Source organism: Psammomys obesus, unplaced genomic scaffold (genome assembly GCF_907164565.1).
Source record: "Psammomys obesus unplaced genomic scaffold, mPsaObe1.curated_primary_1811, whole genome shotgun sequence".
Classification (NCBI taxonomy): domain Eukaryota; kingdom Metazoa; phylum Chordata; class Mammalia; order Rodentia; family Muridae; genus Psammomys; species Psammomys obesus.
In genome coordinates, this window is record NW_026596162.1 from 385,577 (window position 1) to 408,965 (window position 23,389).

At 47.2% G+C, this 23,389-nt stretch overlaps 1 protein-coding gene across 2 annotated transcripts in view; it reads right to left on the bottom strand.

The window, feature by feature from the left end:
- Nucleotides 1-1,001: 1,001 nt before the first annotated feature.
- The window catches only part of Slc22a23 (solute carrier family 22 member 23), a 166,673-nt gene continuing 144,285 nt past the window's right edge, over nt 1,002-23,389 (bottom strand). Inside the window, exons 6-11 of one of the 2 annotated variants that reach the window (XM_055595085.1) lie at nt 20,593-20,695; nt 17,970-18,202; nt 16,218-16,250; nt 16,083-16,106; nt 15,036-15,159; nt 1,002-5,194 (exon numbers count right to left, since the gene is read on the bottom strand). In XM_055595085.1, coding sequence (XP_055451060.1) covers nt 4,837-5,194; nt 15,036-15,159; nt 16,083-16,106; nt 16,218-16,250; nt 17,970-18,202; nt 20,593-20,695 — 875 coding nt within the window. In that variant the 3' untranslated portion in view covers nt 1,002-4,836. The remainder of the gene's footprint in view (nt 5,195-15,035; nt 15,160-16,082; nt 16,107-16,217; nt 16,251-17,969; nt 18,203-20,592; nt 20,696-23,389) is intronic. The other variant, XM_055595086.1, reaches the window with a different exon arrangement.

Genomic DNA, 23,389 nt, shown 5'->3' on the forward strand with positions numbered 1-23,389 from the left:
TACTTTGTTTTAAATGGGTGCATTTCATGGGTCTTCTCCTCTCAGTGTGGGTATCAAAAGGCTCAAACTGCTGGGCTCAGGGAAGGAACAAAAGGGAGCAGGCAACAAACACTTCCTGTTTAGTGCTAGAGAAAGTGTAATCGGACAGTTTAAGTCAGTCACTGCTTCCTATGTAATTCCTATGTAATTAGCTCTCCTATGAGAGCTAACAGCTGCAGCGGAAATGCTTTAGGCTTGTGTGGCAGGGCCTGAGGCTTCCATCTTGTGAACTGATGGTGTCTGCGTGCTTTCCCTGTGTTCTCTGTAAGCCTCTTCCTGGACACCTTACTTGTGTTTAAGCTACATTTGAACCTAACTGCCGCTTTCTAGACTCGTGGTCTCGGTGGAGTCTAGGTTTTTTGGCTGTTCTTTCCATCTGTGAAATGGCAGTGATCCCTTGTTGTGTTAAGTGTGAAGAAAGGCTCTACCAAGTGTAAAGGCTGTGACAGGTGTGTTTTGGCCTTAGTTTTAGTTTTTATGGACACCAGTGCCGCAGGCCTCTTTGCTCTTACAGCTACCTTTGCTTTCCCTCTCCCCTTTCTCCCTAGTACCTGCCCTTTGGCAATTTTTAATCCTTTGCATTTTCCTGTCTACTACTTGGACTCCAATTGTGGGGTTTTTTCCACCTGAGGTTCATGTGTTGAGAACCATGTTTTGACAAAAGGTGACCACCATTGACAAAGCACTTTCTAATTTTTGGGGTCCCCCTAGACCCTCTTGAGTTGACAGTTCAGGGCCTATAATTGTTTTGCACAGTTCCAAGGGTTCTGCACTGAGTCAGGCAGGGGCAGGAATAAGGGCATTTAGAAGTAGTGGTGCCTGTGGCTTGAGGGGCCACCTCCTGCATACCTTCCATGCCAACGTCTGAGGCACCAGCCAGTGTTTTGCAGTGTGGAAGGCCCAGTGGATAGCTCCTTAGGACAGAGTAGTTAGTGACACAAAAGCAGCTATGGAGAGAAGAGTTTGGTATAAATGCTTTATTAAAGAAATATTGTTTTCTTGTTAAAAAATACTACATTAGAGAAGAGAGTTTTGGGTTATCAGTCTTTCCTCACAGAATCACAGTGTAGATAGTCATTCCTTGACCTCTCTAGGAATCCTCAGGCAGAACATAAATGAGAAAAAAAAAAATTCTCTTAAATGTGCCGAATTCTCAGATGGTTTGAGAATGACACTACATAAACACTTAGGCTTAATCCGATCTCAGCCTCTGACTACCTTTTATGACTAGGATTTGTAAAGCAGAATGAGATGCCACACAGCCCCCAGGCAAGTGAAGGCCGCTTCCAGGAGAAGCCTTGAAAGGAGTGACCCAGGGAGGTCTGCTCAGCATGGAGGATTTGTTACTCGTCCTCAGTGGTAGTGAGATGCCCTTTGTGGATACCATCAGGTGAGGTAGGGAAGACATTCCAGAGGAAATCTGTTCATGGGGCAACATTTTTATTTCTGTACATTTACATACAAATTTTCCCCAAAGGTACAACAGATGCGACACCATGCAGACACGCAGCTGTGAATTGACAGTTCAGAGCTCAACATGAACTTGTGCTGTGAACGGGTACCGCCCCCATCGACATGTACAGTCATGCGGCTCTTAGAGGAAAAGCACGCATGGTCGGGTTGCAGAAAGGACAGAGGTAGGGAAGCGTTCCTCACTAGACACAACACACCGTACTGACTGCTTCTCCAAAACACACACAATACATTAGAGTGAGGTGGTGTCCTTCAGAACAAGGAGGAGTTGAAGTGTGGGCCTCCCTCAACCCATGTGCCACCCAGGGCCTGGGTGTGTGATGGTCATGGGAAATTCTTTGAATGGCACTTCCAGTTCAGGGACTTTCGTTTGGCTCTGGGGAGTAGTCATGACCAGTGTGATACTCCCCTTACGAGGTCTGGTTTTGCTTGCTTTTCATTTTGTGGCCAAACCCATTTACCAGCCCTGTCCTCCAGTTGCAGGTGATTCTAGTCTCAAAACACGAAAACATCGAAACCCTTTTCCTATTTGTCTTGGGTGCTAATAATTAGATATTTCATAATATTTGACTTAATAAAGAGCAGAACGAAGAACTTATCCAGCCCCGTCTCATATTTGTGCATTTATGAAAACAGGTGCAGGGATGGATGGAGAATAGGATTACATACCTTCTGATGTTCCCCAGGGAGGGAGGGGCCCAACAGAAAGGGCCAGTGCCTGAGAAGCATCAACCCACCAGGGGCACAGGACTGGGTTTAGGGATGGCAGCTTGGTGCCAGGGAGTTGGGCTGTGGCTGTCTTCTCATGAAGCTAGGCCAGAGTGTCTGAGGCCTGGGTGTCCTGCTCCCGTTCTTACTTGGTCAGACCATGCAGCAGGCTTGCCTACAAGCAAGCTTTCCTGTCGTGGCTTCCTTTTCTGAAGGTGTTCTAGCAGCTTCAGTTATCCATGCACCGAAACAGGAACTGAACTGCTTAGCCTTCCTCTGAGGCTGCCACGGGAAGGTCAGGACACTGCCAGCAGTCGGCCTTCTGAACTTCCTCTGCTCGGTGATCCCTGCCTCAGTGGCAGCTTCTCTGCTCATCCCTGTCGGGTTGGTTGCCTTGCCTCTGGTTGCTGCAGCGTTGGCCCAGTGTATTTTACCATTGCCATTTGAGGTCCTTGAAAAGAAGTTTGGAAGTGCTATACCTTGACAGCATTTCCCTAGTGATTTCTGCAGTACTCTGTCTGTGGCTTCCATGTTTAAGAAGGCCAGCACAACCAGTGTGATACTACTCAACAACTATGCGAATGTCTCATTAACAAGAGGTCGCTGCCAGGTGACTTGGTAGCAGGCACCCTGGGAAAGGTGAAAGGTAACTTACAAGTTTGGCACGCAAAGGCTGCACAGATGTAGAGAGGCTTTGGAAAGAGGATGTGTACTAATACCAAGGCATGGAAGACAGGTGACTAAAACACCAGAGAGGGTGAAAGTAAGTTGGACTTGGAGCAGGTATCAGGGACTGGCCACACAGCCTCTCTTTTAGACACTGGTCCTCAAACAAAGCACTCAGGACCCCAGGCATCAAAGAGAACATAAGCCAGCTGCCAGAAACATGGCTGGATATTGCGTCACAACCCTCATGAGGTCTTGATCAAGGCAGCTGGCTTCTGCTGATGTATCGATTGGATGTGGAAGAGAAGCAGGTGAGACTACAAAAAACAGACCAGACAAGGAGCTAGAAGGGGATAAACTCAACCCTTTTCTGGCCTTTGAATTCTAGCAACTGTCATTTGGAAGTCACTTAGTTGCGTACGTAGGCTCGAGACCGTGATTTCCCTGGAAGAACACGTGGTAGAGACACATGGCAAGAGGCAAGGCAGGTGGTTGAGAAGAAGCCACAATACACAGAGAAGCTGGTGCCTGAGCTGCTTGCTGCCAGAGGTCCAGAGGCTGGTTTCTTAGCAGCCCTGGTGCCCTGCTGTCTGGGCAAGATGAGGGATACAGATAAGGGGGATCCTGGGAGGCTGACACAGGATGGGAGTTGAGCTTTGGTGAGTTATTGCTTTCTCTCACTTCTTGCTGCTTTCAGGGGACTAGAGGCCACATGGACCCACCTATGAGCAGCCTGCACTCCTGCCCAAGGCCCCTTTGTGCTGAGTGAATGACAGGCAGGAAGCCATTGAGGAAGACATGAGGTGGACCGCCTCTAGGTGCTGTGGGCACTGTTGTGATGTCAGAGTGACAGCCATCCAAGCTGGAGCTCTCTATGGTGTGTGCTGGAGATATGAGTGGCGGCCTTGTGTGGGAGAGCAAGGCTCCCTCCTGGGATTTGCCCTAGTTGTCTTTTTCAGTTATTTTCCTGATGTTTGGAGTTCTGAGAGTGGCCACATTTTCAAGTAGTGCTGGCAACAAAGCTGACTGGGGAAGAGGGACCTTTGCTGCTGGAGTTCAGTCTGGGAAAGCTTCTTAGCAGAAACAAACATGTCTCCGACCTCAACACGACACCTACTGTGGACTTAACTAAGCAAATCCGGCGTCAGGAAACTGGTGCTTTCTCAACATGTAGGATTTCTGGTGAAGTATGGAAGTTTCCCCACAAAAACTTCCAGATCAAGTACAAAAGGATGATCCTGAAGGAAAGAAATATTAAGCTGGCTCTTCTGACACTTGGGGGCTGCTTTCCCAACACAGGGGATGGAAACTACCTAACAAACAGAAAGGAAAGAACCCAACTTTAAAATATACAGACTCTAGAAAAAAAAAAAAAACAAACAAACCCAATTCATGTACATATTCTTCTGTCTAAAATGTAGTCCCAAGGATGCTCCACTTGAGAGGCACAACTGTCCATGGCAGCGAGCCTGGAGGTAGGGGTCCTGGCCTACAGATGACCTCTGTCTTCTTGAGTGAAGAAGGAAGTTGAGTTTCGCCTCCAGGGAGGGGACCGGCCACTGCATTGGTCACTTACAGGGACTTCCTCAGAGTGACCCTGCCTCACTCTTGAGGGAGATTCTGCTTCATGATCAGTGAGAGGGAAGGGAATAAAGTGCTTCTCGTAAAAATGACCAAAATAAATACAAACATTTAATGGCAGAAAAGAAAGTCTTTCAGAGGGTTATTTCCAAAGCATCTGGCTGTTCAGATCTGTTCCTCGGATGTCTGGAAAGACAGAATCCATTGCCCCACACCAGTTGGAGGTCTCCCTGTTGAGTGGAGTCAGCAGCAGAGTAGGACTCCTCCCCCAGCCACACGTCTTCTCTCTGGTCTGTAAACCTGTGTGCAAACTTTCCCCAGCCCTTCATGCCCCAGGGGACTGGTGGAACGGTGGTATGGCCCAGCAAGCTACATGGACTTCATGCCATTGGCAGTGGCCCCCTCTGGCAGCCCATCCCCCACTGCAGCCACATCGTGCAAGCCCGAGTAGTCCTTGAGCTCAGCGTTGGTGAGCAGCAATGGCTGTTCTCCCTTCTTGTGTGGCAGCAATGGCTGCCGTGTGTAGTGTTCCCCATTGGCGATGTTCTCGGGCAGGTTCTGGTCCCTGCTCTCTGGCAGCAGGAGGATGCAAATGATGCAGATGAGCGTGCAGCAGGCGAAGATGATGTGGTGCAGGAAGTAGCCTTTCTGGTTGTGCAGCTCAATAATGGGCGCTGTCAGCATGCCAAAGCCTGCACTGGCCAGCACCAGCCCCAGCCCACCACACCTGCAGGGAGAGAGAGAGCATAGGCTTAAATGGAGCATATGGGGTTTGGTACAAGGAGGGTGGAGTGGGACAGTAGGGGCTATTAGGATAAACTCGTAGGACTGCTCTGGTTTAGATATGATATGTCCCACAAACTTCCAGTCTTAGAAACCTAATCCTCAAATTCAAATGTTGGTGGGATTCAGATGTGGGGCCTTTGAGAATAATTAGTATTAAATGTGGTTGTGGCCCTGATGATGGCAATTTAAAGCAATCTAAAGCCTTTAGGTAGAGAGGAGAAGCCTAAGCTAGCATATTTACTGTGTCGCCACATGCCATCCCTAACTACCTTTGGATTCTGCAGTCCCCATTATCTAGGATTCTCGCCACGTACAGCCCGTTACCTTGAACCTTTGACTAAATCGCAGTCTTTATAAATTGTTGCTACACCAGAAAATGGATTAAGGCACCAAGTAAGTTTTGCCTCTGTGCTGGGCTCCACTCTAGTTGCTGCCACCCAGTATATCCTACAGCTGTGACATCCCAAGCCACCTTCACCTTAGCTGTATCTGGATTCCCGCAACTCTGCCAAAGCCAGAGTGGGAGTCATCTACCGCTCTTCCTCTGCCAAGTGAGGAACCCTCAAGAATTCCAGAGAGGTTAGCAGGTATGTAACACTTTAAGACCCCTCCTTCCATGGTCTACTGGGACTAAAAACCTTCCTGGGACTAAGGTGCTCTGTAGGTACTAAGAAAGTGATACAGTGCTGGGGTGAGAACACAGTGCCTAGGTAAGGGGCAAGGAAACTGCTGGTCCCCAGTCCCGAGGCTCAGGGGACAGGCTAGAGTGGTCTTATCTCCAGCAGGAGGAATACAGTTACCTGCCCATCTGCAAGGGCAGTGGGAAACAGGAGGAATCTTACAAAGGAGCCGCTCAAGATTAATGCACCCCTCCAGCAAAGGACCTTGTTCTCAAACACGGAGTGCAAACTGCTGCAGGGGACATGGCAGCTGCTGCTGAGAGGCAGCTCTTGAACAATTTATCTATCTAGTTTTATTTATTTATTTTTGGTACGGTAGTTTGTTCCCAAATGAAAAAAAGATTACCCTACAAAGTACTAACATACAAGTTCAACACAGAAGTCTGCTCCCTGTCTGTATATTAGCATCAGATTCAGAAATGAAATTAAAATGTTCCCAAGAAAGCAAATGCGAGGCTTGCATGCTGAAAACTACAGAGCGTTGTTGATGGAAAGTTTAAGAAGTTAAAAGTAAATGGATTGGAAGACTGAAAATTGTGAAGATGGCAGGTCTTTCTGAATTGAGCTACGGATTCTTCACAATCCCTATGAAAATCTCAGCAGAAAATACGCTTCCCTGAAAATCCACATGGTAATGCAAAGGACCTGAAATAGCCAGGAAGGGATTGGGAGACAAGAATGTAGGAAGACTTATTATCCCAACTGTGAAACTTAGAAGCTGTGTCAATTGTGTGGTGGTACTGAGAGGCAAACCCATGGAACAGTGAGGGTCCAGAAACAGGGCTTTACACCTATGGTCAATGGATTTTGACAAAGGCACACACTATGGGGCAAAGAGCAGCTGTGTGACAAGCCATGTTGGCACAGTAGGGTAGTCTGTGTGCAAAAGAGTGAAGGCAGAGTCTCCTTGCCACACAAAATGAACTGGCTCCCAGAAAGCATCAGGGAAGATCATTGTAACCTTGGGTCACCAGATATTTCTTATAAATGAAGCCACAGCATGGAAGCTGAGCAGGTGGACTTAATAAAAATAAATTTTTAACCCATCAGAAGACACATAAGTAAAAAGTAGAAACTACACAGTCTGGGAGAAATGCTTGCAAAGCCTGCCTCTGACAAAGGATATATGTCCATAATATAGATAGGACTCAACTTGGCTTGAAAAATGGAGGAAAAGGTGTCAACAGGCATTGCGCCACACACACACATACACACACAGACGACACACACTGCAAACGCTCAGGGAGAAGCTTGAGTTGATGCACAGTGTCTTTGCAAGTCAAAACCACAGTGAGAGGCCACTTTACCCCAGCAAGGAAGCCAGGAATGGAGGAGAGAACAACATGCCGGCCAGAACCTAGAGGGGCTGGAGTTCTCAGATGGCCTCCTGGTAGCAGGATGGAAACAGGTCCACATTCTCTTAAAATGAAACATACATTTTTATATAACCAGCAATTCCATGTAGGAAACAAGTAAAAACATCTGCACAGACAAAATTTCCAAGCAAATGTTTATGCCTTATAGCATTGGGGACAATCCAAATGTCTATCAACTGGTGGGTGAGAAATAAAATGTGGCCTATCCATATGAAATGGGATACCACTTAGCCATTAAAGGCATGAAACACTGACATGTTACACCATGGAAAACATCATGCCGATTGTACAATTCCATTTATGTAAAATGTCAGAACCGCTGATCTAGAGAAACAGAAAGGAGGGCAATGATTACCTGGGGCTAGGTGTGAGGGTAGAAACTGTAAAGGGACAGGAGGGTATTTTTAGGGAAGAGATGGACGTGGTCTATTATCAAGAAGTGACTATAAGAAAACTATAACTCTAACTGGATGAATCCTATGTCAAGTACATGGCACTAAAGCTGTTAATTCCCAAGCTGTTCTAGCTGTGGAGCCAAGGCCTGCTGGTACAGATCCCATTGCCTCACCATCTGTGAGGCAGCCACCAGCCTCACATCCTCTTCAAAGGAGCCCAGAGACTGTACTCCCTCTCTATGTCACCCATGACTGCTCAGGGTCCTCTCAGTCACTCTATGAAGAACAAGGCCCTCAGACCAATTCTGTGTTGATGTAGGGGACATGATTTGATGTTCTTGAGGCATCCCAGGTACAGTGCACGTGGCTCCTGTTGTCTTTCTTGGGACTCCTCTGTGAGCTCTGTGAAAGCCAGGCTATTTAAGCTGTGGAGGTACTCCAGGCTTTCCCCGAGTCCTCCCTGTGGGAGGTTATATCCTCAGCATACATGTCTGAGTGTGCCTGCCCTTGAGAGATAGTCATGGGCAAGACCAAATCTTACTCAATCTGAGTTTCCTAGTATTCTCTCGGCAGCTGTGTAAGACCTGGCCAGCTGGTCCTTGGACATTACTTTCTATTGTGTCAAAGTAAGAAGATGGTTCTCACCTTTCTTAACCTTTGCCTTATGTGTGGGCTGGAAGAAATAGGTAATTGCCAATAAATTCTTGCAAAGCTAATAAGATGTCCTTTCTATGAACAGGTGCACAGACTCTGGCTATGACTAAACAAGCACCTGTGTAGTTGGGAACATAAATGGCAGGAAATGAGCTGGCTCCAAGTGAACATTCTGAAAGCCATGAAGAACTGGATCCTACCAATGACTGCTGAGCCTGATGGCGAATCCTGCCTCAGAGGACTACAGGTCATGAACCTTGGAGCAAGGATACTGCCCAGATCACTGACCGATAGACAGGTCCTAGAATGTAAGTATTTGTTATGCAGAGATAAGTAGTAGCCTTAGCTACTGAACCTCTCATCTGGGCTGTCATGTCCTCAGTACTTGGTATAAGACTATTCTTCACCAAGTGAGCACTTCGAGAGCCACATAGAAACACATACTGCTGGCCCAGGAAGGGGTGCACTGATGAGGGACAGGCTTGTTCTTGGTGCTGTCCAGGTAACACCCCTTTTCCCAAGCAGTGTTCTAGACCACCTTCTAAAGACACTGGCATCTTTCTGCCAACATGGGCTCATGATAAGCCTGTTGCTCTCGCTCCTCCAAGAACCCTTCAAGGACAAGGATGATGACCTGGAATATCAACCGTCCCACAGTTTGCATGTAATAAATACTGGATGCCCATGGATCATGCTGACTTTCTAGGCAGGAAGATTAACACACTCATAGGCATGGAGCAGAGAGCAGTGAGATTGGGCCCATTTGTCAAGTGAATAATATGAATACCTAAGTAGCCATTCAGAATTTCTGGTAAAAAATGGCCCCTTTGGTAAGTCTCAGAGGACGTGAGAGGTTTATCAGGTGTCAGGGCCCTGTTTGATTGGGACCGTTGATAAGATTGTATTTCTCTGGTTTCTGCTTTCTCTTGCTGAACTTTGCCCATTAGAGTTGTCACGCAGGAAAGCAGAATACAGTTCTCTACGCAGGGAGTGTGTGAGGCTGCTAAGCCCCAGGCAACTCTCACACGACACCAAAGGAACAATATCAAAGCAGTATGCCATAGTAATAAGTAATAGTGAGTGAAATATATTCAATTTACAGCTGACTTAAATATGTGATCCTCAGTATGTCCATATACATATGTAATAGAGAATCCAGTTGTGATGCGTAATGCTCCAGCCAGGGGCAAACTGCATTCACAGAAGTGGTCTCGTAGGGTTACAGTGAAGGGGAACAATCATATCCCCGGGGATATTATGGCTGCTGCTGTCACAGATATCATGGCACAACCCATTCCTACATGATTGTAGTGACGCAGATGTAGCAGACGTACTGACTGTACTGTCAGTCAGATAGCACATAGAATGACATGCAATACATAATACTCTTGGATGCGAAATGATTTCTGTTGTGGGTTTGTGTTACATGTTATAACAAAGCACTTCTACTTATAAAAATAAGTTTGCCACATGTGGTAGCATGCCCTGTAATCCCAGCACTCTGGAGGCTGAGGTATGAGGACAGTGAGTTCAAGGCCAACCCGGGCTACACAGCAGCACTCCGGGTTTCAGTTACTGTCTCTTGACTGCATCAAGAGGCCACATAAGTGAATAATGCTGAGCATCCAGGTGCGCCTAAGTGATGCTAGGATGTCTGCATGGTGACAGCACCAGCTAGTGATTCATCTCCCCCACGTGTCCTGTTGTTAATGTCTGAAACAGTTGTACATCTTCACTTATTTTTTTTTCTATAAAAATACTTTTCTGTTTCACTATCAGCGATTCCTTGGGTTTAATATTATTACAGACAATTTTTTTTTAAAGAAGATGGCATGCCATTTTTGGTTTTGTTTGTTCTCTTTTAAAGTCTCTCGTGACCTTTACGTGCTTGGTGGTAAGTGCTATGTTCATTTCCCTGCAAAAGGCCCATCAGTCACAGGTACTGCCTGTTGTGCTGAGAGTTCACTAGAGGGCAGCCTAAGCCCATGTTTATACACCAGGGAGGCTTCGCTAGAAGAAAGAGAACCTTGTTTCTTAGTAGCATGACATCTTTACTGCCCACTGGCTGGGTTTACCTTGGGGAACAACCTCTACAACCGCTGCCTACAAGAGGACTTACTGGGGGAAGCAAAGTGTGAATCAGAAATACGCGTGAATCACCAACGTGCATGTAAACAAGAACACGCCCCCATCCCTATGTCTCACTTCCTCTTTTACGTTTCTTAGCTATTTTTTGGCTGCATTTCTGTGAAGTTAAGGATGCACAAAGTTGTACTCATTTGCACGGCAATGAAGAACTAGCAAAACTATCCGTGAACAGTATGTATGAACAGTAACACGAATTGCAACTTGCTGAGTAACATGTACAGTTCTTCCTTGGTATCTGTTGGGGTCAGGACCCCCAGGTCTTCAGATGCTCCCTTATAGGTCCCTTATAGAAAATGCTAGGGTGGTGCATGGAACACACACACCTTCTGCATACTCTACACCATTTACTGTTATTCATAACGCCGAACACAATGCACGTGCTGTGTCCATAAGCCTTTGCTGTATTTACGGGCTAATGGAAAGAAGTATACATGTCCAGTATGCAGTTTGTTGGATGTGGGTGTTAGGAATTGAACCCAGGATTGTGTCCATGCTCAGTACACCCTGTACCACTGAGCTCCACTCAGGTGCGTCATTTCTATAAACAAAAGCTGTCCATTGGTGGATGCTCAGCAAATTCTTCTCCCCAAGTTGCCTTGTCTTGAGGCAACGTTAGGGCAGAAGGCAGACATGGGCCCTTGCTCTGAGGGGGAAGGTCTCAAGGCCAGTCTGATGCAAAGGATCTGTACTATGGTAAAGGAATGGGGCCACCTGAGCAGCAGGCAAGCTGTAGTTAGTGGACAGAGGAACTGGGGTAATACATGGGCGAAGACAGACAGTCCATGGCCCGGGCTCCACAAACTGATGAGGAGTTATGCAGACCACAAAGGCCAGCTTGTCAGGGTCACAAGCACCTGCCGTTTCTCTTCCCTTGTCCCACTGTCATGGGGAAGTCAGTGCAGGCTGCAGGAGCTCCTACCTTCAGCTTCCAGCTAGCAGACGAGGAAAGATGACCTACCATGGAAAAAGCAACTGGCTACTTCTAGATCACTCTAGAATGCATGAGTCACTTCTGCCCAAGACAAGGAGAGAGATTGGGAAGGAAGGAAGGATGGAAACCTGTCTTTCCCGGCCCATCTTCTACTCAACTAATGCCTAAAGCCTAGGGCATGAATCTTGGAAGCTGCTGCCTGGCTAGGGGTAAACATCAGTGGACTGAGGCTAAGTGGCTCCCTGTTACAGGCTGAACAAAATTTGATGAGACAAGGTTCACTCTAGTCTGGTGGTTCTCAACTGCGACCCTTTAATATAGTTCCTCATGTTGTGGTGACCCCCAACCATAAAATTATTTTATTGCTACTCTATAACTGTAATTTTGCTGCTGTTTTGAATTGTAAGATAAATACCTGATATTCAGGATATCCGATGTGGGATCCCCAGAGGGGCTGTGACCCACAGGTTGAGAACCATTGCTGACCATCCACAGGAAAACAGATTATCGTGAATTTGTGTTGAAAACATATCCTTGCATATGTCCAGTCTCTTGTTCCCTGGCACCTTAATTTTTGCTGTTTGTGTTGGCTAATTTCATGTCAATGTGATAAAATAATCTAGAGCTATCTGAGAGGAGGGAAACCCCAATTGAGAAAATACCTCCATAAGATTAGGCTGTAGGAAAGCCTGTAGGGCATTTTCTTAATTAGTGACTGATGGAAGAGGGCTTAGCTCATTGTCAGTGTTTCATCCCTGGGCCTGGTGGTCCTGAATTCTACAAAAAAGCAGACTGAGCAAGCCATGAGGCATGAGTCATTAAACAGCACCCCATCCATGGCCTCTGAATTAGCTTCTGCCTCCAGATTCCAGCCCTGTTTGAGCCCTTGTCCTGACTTCCCTTGATGTTGAACACCTATATGGAATCAAAAGCAAAATAAACCCTTTCCTCCCCAACTTGCTTTTACTCACGTGTTTCATCACAGCAACAGAAACTCTAAGACACTGCTGTTCTTACTTCAAAAGGTTTTTTTTTTCAACATAGTGTTATAGAAAAAGGCAAGACTTTCATAAGAGGAAGCCCATGGACCTCACCCTCAGTTATCCTGTTGTTTTCTTTTTTCCATGTGGAGTCGGGGGTAGGGAAGCTGCATGTTTATCCTAGGGCTCTCAATGGAATTCTTTATGAGTATATTTGTAAGAAAAAGCTGAGTAAACCTTGGGTGGGAAGAGTTCCCATAGAGACTCTTCCAGCCTGGCTTGGGACTGGACTCAATTCCCTTTCATCCTTTCTAGGTACAAAACATCACCCAGGGCCAAATATTTTTCTGGTTTGTCATCTTGGCAAGCTGAACTTTAGAATGTATCAATTTCTATCCCCTAATAATTTTTCCAAATTTGCATCAAAGAGGAAAAGGATAGCACATTTCTTTCAATCTAGCTTGCTAAGTGCACAGACAAAAAAGGCCAGAGGTAAGGGGTACCCTCCCCGGAGAAACACAGGAAGGCATGCAATGGCTGACAGTGACTACCAGAAACCCAGGACCAGTAGAGACTTGCATTTTTGCTGGGAGTTTGTCTTTGTGGATTCTTTCATAAAGGGGAGAATTTAACCAGATGGGGAAAGAGTAAGTTGCTGTGTGTCTTCAGTGGTTTGCAATTGCAGGCACAAAAGGAGTTTCTGGTCCACCTGGCCTTAGCTCACGCAGAAGGCAGGAAACTGGAGGGCTTCCTAGATACCTAATTGCTTTTTCTTAAATATACAATGACTAGGTGTTGCACCCTTGGCTTGTATTGTAAAAATTCAAGAGAATGAGTCAAAATGAGGTCATGAGAAAATCCTGTTGTCAGCAAGGAGTGAAGTCCATAGACCTATCTATCTGCTGCACAAGCCCTCCCAGCACCAGAGGGCCTAAAATAATTAGTGTCTCTGAGTCCCACCTGAACTGGAATGCCTGCTTGTTCTTCTGAAAGGTGTCATCGTACTGACTTCTGGGTTTCAACTCACAGCTGAATAACTGCCCACACTCACAATTTCAAAAAAGCATGTGCGTTAGAAATGCTAATGATATTCCAATAAGGAGCTCAGTGTGCCATGAAGCACAGCAAGCCCTTCAGTAAGTAACAAATGGTGGGGTCTCTTACTCAAAATGCTTTAGGTTTTCCACCTTTGAATTTGGAATATTTGCATATACATCCTGAGATATATTGGGAGTGGGAGAGGATCCAAATCTAAACATAGATTCGTTTACATCTCATATATGTTTTGTGGAACTCGAAGGTCATCTTTTATTCAACATTTAAAACAGTTTTTGTTCATGCAGCAGAATTTCAGGGTGTAAAATTATTTGTTGCTATGTCAAAACGAACAAACCACGTTGGGGGATGGGAGCATTTTAGATGTCAGATATTCAGCTCAGGAATGTTTAACCTGTGTTAAACATTAGGGAGAGGGTATCTAGTAAAGGGGCCAAATATTTTTGTGATATATATTTAAGTGATGATGCTCTTTCAAGTATTATAATTTCTATTAGACTACAATCACAGTGGGATTAATGCTGTGCTTCATGGGCCACCACACAAGGATAATAACTTCACTTTACAGACAAACACTGAAGACAGACAAATTTCTGCCAGGTTGGGGTTGGGCTGCCTTACTTACCTTGATTTTTTTCTTTTCTTTTTAAAAATTCTTTCTTTCTTTTTTTTTTTTATGTTCATTGGTGTTTTGCCTGCATGTATATCTGTGTGAGGGGGGTCAGATCCTGGAGTTACAGACAGCTATGAGCTGCCATGTGGGAGCGGGGAATTGAATCTGGGTCTTCTGGAAGAACAATCAGTATCCTTAACCACTGAGCAATCTCTCCGGCCCCCTTGATTTTTTTCTTAACTAAATCATTGATATAGTTTTGGATTAGTGATTGGCTTCCCAGGCCAGGAAGAAAAAAATGGTTCTATCTAACTTTGTATCTTTTTAACTTTTTCTCTATAGCCTAGGACTTCTGTGAGCCTTCTGCTTCCCCTTCCCAAGGGCTGGATTACAAGGGTACACCACCATGTCGATTATGGAGGGCTAGGGACTGAACCCAGGGTTTTGTGCATGATAGGCAAACAACTGAAGTTATATCCCGAGCCCTCACCTTTTCGTTGAGATGGGTCTCTCTGTGTAGGCTGGCTTAGAAGTTTCCACCTTCCTGCTCCAGCCTCCTGAGAATCTAGGATGTAAGCCTAGCTTCCTGTTTTTTTGAAATTGCTTGCTCCAGGTCTCTTTGTGGACAGTGCTGATTTTGACTTCAGACTGGCAAGAAGATTTACTTATCTCTCCCCTTTCTATTCCTTGACATGTCTCCTGTGCCTTAAACAGTTCCGTGTCTCTGTACCCCTGGTAAACTGTCTTGATGAGACCTAGAGTTACGTTCCCACCTGACCCATAGGACCGTGTCTCCGGCAGCCAACATTCCCTGCACACCACCACACCCTGGTCTAGAAGCCAAGGTGGGGCAGAGCTTAGGGCAGTTCCTTACACACAGGCCTCTCTGGACAAGGGCCAGTCTTGAGTTCTGAGGAAAAGGCCCCCACCACATTATCCCGTCACCCACCTTATCACTGTGGGGGTGATCTCTGCACAGAAGAACACACTGAGGCTCCCCACTGCGTGGGATGCAAACATGCCCACAATGGAAAAGGCGATGGAGAACTTGTCCTTGACGCTGTCACTCATCCCTGGAAGAGAACCCAAAGAAGGACCATGAGGTAGGAGAGAAGGGAAGAGAATGGAAGCCAGGCAACGGGTGAACTAGAATAAGGATGAGGGTAGGGCAGCCTTGGGTATCCCAGTTCGCAGTGCAGTTGGGCACTGAGTGGCCTCTGGGTGGGCAGTCCCCTCGGCTGAGGAGCCTGGAGCCCTTCTGCATTCTTCTGTTGGCATCTGCAAGCACCTTGGGCACCAAGCATGCTGAGCTCACAGTGGCCTGTGGAATTCCTCAGCCAGAAGCTATGCCAGGCAGAAGGCAGGCTAAGGTGCCCCTGCTGCCACAGTGGTACATTATCTGCCCTGCACTCCAGAATGCAACCTGGACCCACCCAATCCAGAGTAAATGCTGATTTAAGTGCACAAAACCACACATGACCCAAATGAAATAATTCATGGGCCCCGAGGGAGGGGAAGTGCTCAGCGATGTCTGTGCCTGTAGGTGGCACTGGATCCTGGCTAGCTCCAGGCAGCACTGCACACAGTGTTTTAGCATGCAAGGAAGCTGCGCCTCTTTCAGCTCAGTTTCCCTCAGGGTTGCATGGAGGGCAAGTCCTGCCACGGGCACTGGTGGCATGGGTTTGGTTGGGTCAAGCAGGTGCAATAGCAGCATGGGGTATGGGGCAGCACCTCTGCTGTTCCCCAGTTGGAGAGCAGCAAGCCTGCATGAGTCATGAGGAGATAACGGCTCTCCCTAGAGCACAGATGACCAAGCTGGAAATCCTCCTGCCTTCTCCTCCTGACAAGCTGCTGTCCAAGGACAAACAGCACTGGTGCTGGGTCAGGGGACTGGGAAGGCATGCATGCCAAGCTGCACAGAACCAGGGAGACACGAGTTGCTTTCTCTAGCACATGATGGGGTAGAGAATACAAATGTACGCTTATAGTGTCCAACCTACGGCCAACTTCAGCTGCAATTCTGGAAGGGCAGAGAGTGCAAGAAAGAAAAATGAACACCAGTTGGTGAGTCTTTGTGACAACGGCTGTGTGAACGAAATAGAAGAGGGAAGCACAAGTGTCCGGGACTCACCTGAGTCTGGATGCTGGCTGTATTTGCCGATTACTGGAACCGTGGAATGGGCACGCCCACACGCACAGGGTAATGAGAGCGGGAGAGAGGAAGAAGGCTTGTTAGGTACGGGCGTCTGCCGGAGTGTTTCCAAGTTCACTTGTTTCTAAGTGAACTTCCTCTTAAGTCTGGCTGCCGGGGCAGTGGAATTCACGATGGACTAAACAAAGACCTTTTTGTTGGAAGGGAGGGCTATGGCCCTATTGGCCACAGAGTCTGGGAGAAAGCAAAATCCTGCAGAGAGGACCCAAGCAAATCTAAAGAGCCTCTCTGCATAGAAAGTTATCCAAGCGGTACTCCTGGTCTGTGCAAAGGGGCACTGGGCACTGTGAGCAGGCCAGTCAGGCTACATTTCTGCTTCCCCAAACTCTAATCCTCACATCTACTTTCCCTTTGCCTGGAATCCCTGTGACATTCCTGTTCAGTGCCAAAGAGGGCAAGTGGGACATTATGAGGGCTGAGGTACTGGGCTACATCTGTCCCAACTGGGTAAATTAAACGGAAGCTTTCTGAAAGGGCAGTGAGGCAGTGTCCACCCAGGGGGACAGGAAGAATGTATACATTTTTGTTATTGCCCAGCAAGGTACAGAATGCATAAGAATATGCCCAAATTAGGAAACCACTTGCATTTGAAACCAGCTCTTCTACCTGTGGTGCAAGGGACAGTAGGTAAACTCACCCTGCACCTGGGGTCAGCTTTTCTTCAATGGCACCCATTTCCCAGCAGTACCTTGAGCCTGCCCCAGGGAAGAGGTCTGAGCATGAGAAGATGCCAGTGGTGCTCCAGGATGGTGGAGAGGAGGCGGGGGATTTCTTGCGCACAGGGGACTGTTTATAAGGACTATACAAAGCTTGCTGGAGGACTGAATGGACTCTCTAGGTTTGTGTTAAGTTGACATGTAACATTTACAGAAGGGTACTCTGGTAAGTGATAAAACTGGGAACAACAGCAGAAAGGTGATGTCCCATACAAGACTGTTCAGATCCTCCCCCTGCTGTCATAGAGGCAGACATGTCTTTGTCCTGTTTTTGTGAGAAGCACACGGACACTCTGCCCATAGTGAAGTCATGTTTACAGGTACATAGGGGCTTGGCATGCTGGGGCATGCAGCCAGAGAGTTATGATTTGGGGCCATAGGCCTGGGGGTAAGAGGAGGATGGGAGAGCCAGCAGTCCTCAGAGGCAGAGGACAAGATGTTCTACTTAAACTCCATCCTTCCTGGAGCAAGTTCTTGTGGCTGTCCATTTTTGAATGACCACTCAGGTCACAGAAAACTTTTCTCTTCTAGCCCTTCCACTATAGTGCTCCGAAGGACAGACGTTAAAGGCTTGGTCTCCACCCAGGGAAGTACCAGGATGCAGACCTTCATGAAGTGGAGCCTCACAGGAGCAAATTCACACACTTGGAGGTAAACCCTCAAAGGGGACCCTAGGTCCCTTTCTTCTTTTGTTTCTATGTGCCATGAAGTGAGCAGACTCCTTTGCCATATGCTCCTGTCGTGATGTCTTGCCACAGGCTCAAATGGGTCAACAAACCATGGGCCACATGAAAACTCCACATCTGTACACCAAACAACCCTTTCCTCTTCAAGTGATTATCTTGGGTATTTTGTTACAGGAACAGAAAGCAGTCATGCCCCCAAGTTCTCTGGTTCTATGCCAGCTCCCCTTCCCCAGAATCCCTCCCTGTCCTTCCTTTTCCAGCCTACTCACAGTTGAGGAGCCCAAGCTGCAGGAGTGAGGCCAGGGCGGTGAGGATCATAAAGAGCAGCAGCCCTCCCCTGCGCCCGAGGAACCTGACTACCACACACATGGCCAGACAGGAGGCCAGTGCGATGCTGGCCATGGTGTAATAGTCAGCGTAGAAGTTCTCCAGGAGTGGCACCTTCACCTCGTGGCCCATCATGCTTCTGGCAAAGCAGTGGTGGATCCCGTAGCCTGTCAGCCTGCAGGAGACACACACACACACCGAGAGGGTGGGCAGCACGCTCTGAGATAAGGGAAGCATGTTCCACGTGAGAGGAAACCATGCCGTGGACCTGTGAGGGGAGCTAAATGCAAAGAGATGTCAAAGAAACATCTGTGAGGTCCTTTGTTTACCCAGGGTGTAGGACAAGGTGCCCTCTGTGTCTAATTTACTCTCGCATCAGCACAAGAGTGTCGTCATACCCACTCGTTAGTCCAGCAGCAGATACAGGGTCTATCTTGATGGGTTAGTGACCACCTCTGAGTCACACTGCCTGTCTGGCTTTCTGCTTCCTTTTTGAGTACTCGGGGCTCTGAAAAATTTGGATCCATCCAGAAAATGACCTATCCACTCATACTGTCTCTTACGCATCCAAGGTAGAAGGAAAAACAAGCCAGAAGCCAGGCCAAATGAAAACACTAGGTCCATCTCCTTGATATGAGCATATAAACCCATTGGGCAATGTACATCCCAACATGCCCTGGACGTCAGGAATGAAAACGTGGCGGGATAACACCTATGAGGCTGATGATGCTCAGACAAGTATTTCCAGGGCTCTGAAGGGTTGTCAAGGACAAGCTCCTCATGAAATGCCTGGCGTGCATGAGAGCCCATTCATTGTCCATTCCCATCCATCTTGGAGATACCCGCCCCTACCACTGCCCTCTCTTGCAGTAGGGAAATCTAAGTTCTTTTCCTCCAACCTTGAGGAAGCATCAAGGTTAGCAGCAACAGGCCCCGCCCCTTGCAGAGAGAAGCCACCTTTTGTCAGCTGAATGTGATTCCCTTGCACTATCCTTGGTAGAAAGCTCAGTTTTTCTGCACAACTGTTCTATAGTCTAGCCATAGATTCAAGGGCTTCAGTTTCCTGGGATCCCACCGAGCTTCTTCCTTCCTGGCCATCTCTCAGTGATCTTCCACCTTTTGTACTGAGAGAAATGAACTCTGGCTACAATGGGTGATTACAAACGTAGGGACGTTCCATCCTTTGCCCCTACAAGAATCACAGTCCTGAAAACTCATCTCATTTATGCCTGGTTTTGTGATTTTTTTTTTTTCAACATAAAAGTTGGCAAAGTCATTCTGTCGATATTAATGACACTAGCTAGCTAGCGCTTTCCTGACAATGGACATCAGTGTGATGACCACCCGGGCCAGAGCTGGGAAGGAGGAGAGGCCTGAGGGTTTCTGGTCTCGCCTGTGTGTTTGGGCTGGATAAGTGCTGTAGGATCTGACTGTGATTAATCGTCCGCTCTTTGGTTGATGGCTAATGGAGCCTTTTGTACCCCAAAAGTGAAGCTGAATTGGGTCCTTCAGAATTTCTGATTTCACAGAGCTGTTCTAGCAGGAGAGCTATAAAGAATGGGAGGCTGTGACTCGAGCCCCCCTACTTGAAAAAAGAAAGAAGTCTAAACCCCTCTTCCCCATGACCTCCAATGCCTGCTGAGAGCTAATCTCCTAGGTGAGCTCTACTCTGACCGAAGGTCCACTCTGTGCAGTTGGTGGTTGGGGGGATAAGGTGGTGGAACTATGAGGTAAGACTGGAAGGAGCTTCCAATTACACACCCAGCCCTGGGGCTTGGGGCACCATGAAACTACACAAGCTATGGCCCCAGCAGGCAGGGGTGAAGCCCTATGGAGAGGCCTCTTGAGGAAGCCTGAGCTCCTGCTCTGCATTCAGGCATCTTGCCAGGAACTGCAGCTGCCCTCTGCAGAGTGGGGACCTCTGAGCAGGTGGACTGGTAGCTAGGTGGCCCGGACTGATGGAATGCAGGGAGAACAGCCCTTTGGAGCCTAGGTGGGGGCTCTGGCCAAGGCCCCAGTGTGATCAACCTCATTGTCCCTGGACAGTGCCAGGAACCCCACAGCCTTGGGAACTTCTCCTGGCATGCAGTTACATGCCCTGTGGCTCACAGTCTCTCTAAGAGGCACAACATGAGGCCACCTTTACAGACTTCCCTAGAACTGGGATGAAGGTGACTATCAGAGTCATTCATAAAATGCAGAGAGAGGGAGGGCATTGTTCTGAGGACATAGGTATGTGCAGGACCTCACCAGGCCTCCTGGCCTCCCTATGCTCAAAGCCCTAGGATTTCTAGCACCATGCAGGACACTGGCATGGGGCAGGTTGCTGGGCTGAGGACAATATTCAGTGCCAACTGCCCAAGGCTTCTTGGCGAAGTGGTAGGTATCTCTGAGGTCTGTCATCTTTCAAACACACAGATGGGCAGCCCAGGCATACTTCTGGGGCCTCTTTCATAGAGATAGGTTGAGACAGGAGGGCAAAGGGCAGTTGGGATTCAGAGTTCATCTAGGGGTAGGAGGAGGGTCCCTCTGGATCCTCTGACTACCATGTTTCCTGTGACTTACGAGTTCACACATAGAACCACGATGTTTTTCCACAGGTTCCGCGTCCCCACCACCTTCACGATGCACACCTTCTTGGGCCTCCGTGAAAGCTCTTTTTCTAGTTCTGCAAGAGACAGACCCATGGGTGTGAGCAGGAAGGGAGGTTCCAGACACAGCTATAATACAGCTTTGGTTTCCCCATCCAGGACTATGTGAAAGGGAGAAAGCCTTTTGCCTTTAAGCCAGGGGAACATCTAGGCTCTTGGGCTGGAAATATGCTCATGAAACTAACTCAGCAGACATATTTTCCCACAAGGGCATAAAGTGCATTGTCAGTGTATGTTTTCCAGCCAAGCCCTGCTTATGGAACCAGGCAAAGCAACACAGACGGACAAGCTCCATTCATTTTGCCTGAACACATCACTCCATGGTGGGAGTCTAGGTTACCGAGGTCTAAATTTGGTCCCGCACACACAGAAGTTTCTTTCTGCTAGAAACTTCATCCACCTATGTCACTCACAGCTCAGAGGCGTGCAAAGCTATAGACTCATATGCACATTAACGTTAGGGGGATAGAAGGTGATAGGACGGAAGCTACCTACACACAGCTGTCCTTAGAGGATGTAAATCTTTGAAAGGCAAATAAAAACATATCTGTTTGTGTGTACACACACACATTTGTACATGCTCCAGTTCACAGTTGAAATTCTCTGGGGAATGGGGTACAGTTCAGTGCTACAACCTGTGCTTAGGAGGCATGAAGCCCTGGGTTCCATTCCTAGAACAGGCTTTGAGATGTGACAGAGTCTGGAGCTATGGGACTGGAGTGCTTGGGATACTCATAGTAGCTCTGATGGTCTAAGTATGCTCCAGTGTTACCCCAACCTAGCCAGGAATTTACTCTAGTCCCTGGACTGGCTTGGCGATCTAACAGGCAAGACCAGAGCTTGGGAAATACCTCAGATAAAAGTTGCTGTGAGGTTAGTGCCTGAGAGCAATGCTCACACACAGCCTTCTGGGTCCTTCTACCTTCTAGCTGGCATGTCCTTATCCCCTATTTAGATGCTAAAACAGAAAGATGCTTTCCAGGTCCCAGGAGCCAGTGCCCTTAAGTCTGTCAAGGTCATGAAAACAAGGAATGACTAAAGAGCTGTCAAACAGAGAAAACAGTGCCGAGGTGATGGCAAACTGCAGGCCTGGACAGGATCCTTGAGCATTACAGGAAGAGCGGGGACACTGAGTAGTGGCTGGCACTTGGTCAGTATTAGTGAACACCTGTGACCAGGTTTTTAGTTTTGACAAATGTGTCATGGTAACAGCAGACTTTAGCAATGGGGGAAAGTGATTCAGGAGTATAGAAAAAAATGCTATTATGGTCTCATCTTTCCTGTATATATGAGATAGTTCCAAGATAAAACATTTAACAATTTTAAAATGTCTGTGGCAATGGGGACAGAGGATGCCTTCAGAACCTAGAGGCACATATGGCCCTCTTTGTTTGTCTGGGTTCTGATGCCTTGGATTTTAATAATGATCATCAAAATTAGTTGAAAAAAAACTGTATACAGGCTGAACATGTACAATTCTTTTCTTGTTACTAGTCCTTAAACATTTAACATAACAACCTCTTTCACAGCACTGGCCATCATGAACGGCACAGAGATTATCTAGAGTGCAGAGCAGGCTGTGTGTGGGCTCTATACACTAGACCGTTACATACAAGGGAGTTGAGCCCCTGTGAGTTTTGGTATCCTGGAGGTTCTGAAATAGACCCTAGATGTAAGAGCCATGATGGCTGTTGCCTCCTGCTCCCCTGAGGCTACACCTCCTACAATACGCTTCAGGTCAGCTACACCTATCCTGGATGTTTCAATTCTCCTTCTATTTCATCTTTTCACAAACCTCATTCGTAACAGTTTGAAGGAAAAAATAAATAAATTCTTTTTCCTTTTTTCGGGCTTATGAGCATATGCAATCGTACCTAGCTCTAATTACATTTTTAGACTAATTGTCACCCCTGTCAGGACACAGAAAAGACAGAATAAACTGTTCCTCAGACTAAAGGAGAATGCGGCAAGTTTCCAGAACATTCTTCCTTCTCATAGTCAAGTGTGGGATGAGAACTTGGCACAGGTCAACATGGCTGGTATGCTGGCTGCCTGTCCAGAGACCTTCTCAGCTCCAGAAGGCTCTTGACCCATTTTGTCTCAGCAAAAGCATGCTAATTTGACTTCTTGATGGCCTTTCTCTGTGATTAAAGAACTAGTACAGTTATAAATCACTTAATGAGTGGGTCAGGAAATAAGAGTCTGAGAATCATGTCATCAGGTAGATTCTGTCATCGTTAAACATCACAGAGGGCTCACAGAAACCTGGATGATACCAGGTGGATTCTGGGTACAGTCAGAGATGTGAAAAACAGGACATATGTGAGGCTTCTGCCGACCTCATACAGTAAACTGCTGTGTCAGAAACACTTAAGACATGTGAAAGCCATTCTAAAACGGCAGTAAAAAGAATACTTTAAAAGAACACAAGCCACCTGTCTTCTCATTGTTATGCACTGTCCATCACGGTGTGTGCCATCCTTCTAGAGACCTGACAGTGCAACCCATGCACATAAGACCATTGCAAGCACGAGAGAATGCACCTCACTCTAGGACAGCTACAGTGCTCTGTGAAAAGAGGAGGAACCGTAGCTGTGTGTGGGGGTCTCTGGTGACAGACACTTTTCAGCTGCATAGTGCAAGACTGTGTTTGTTAAAGAGCGTGGAGACACAAGTGGTAGATGGTCTCAGACCCAGTGATCTGGGCACTT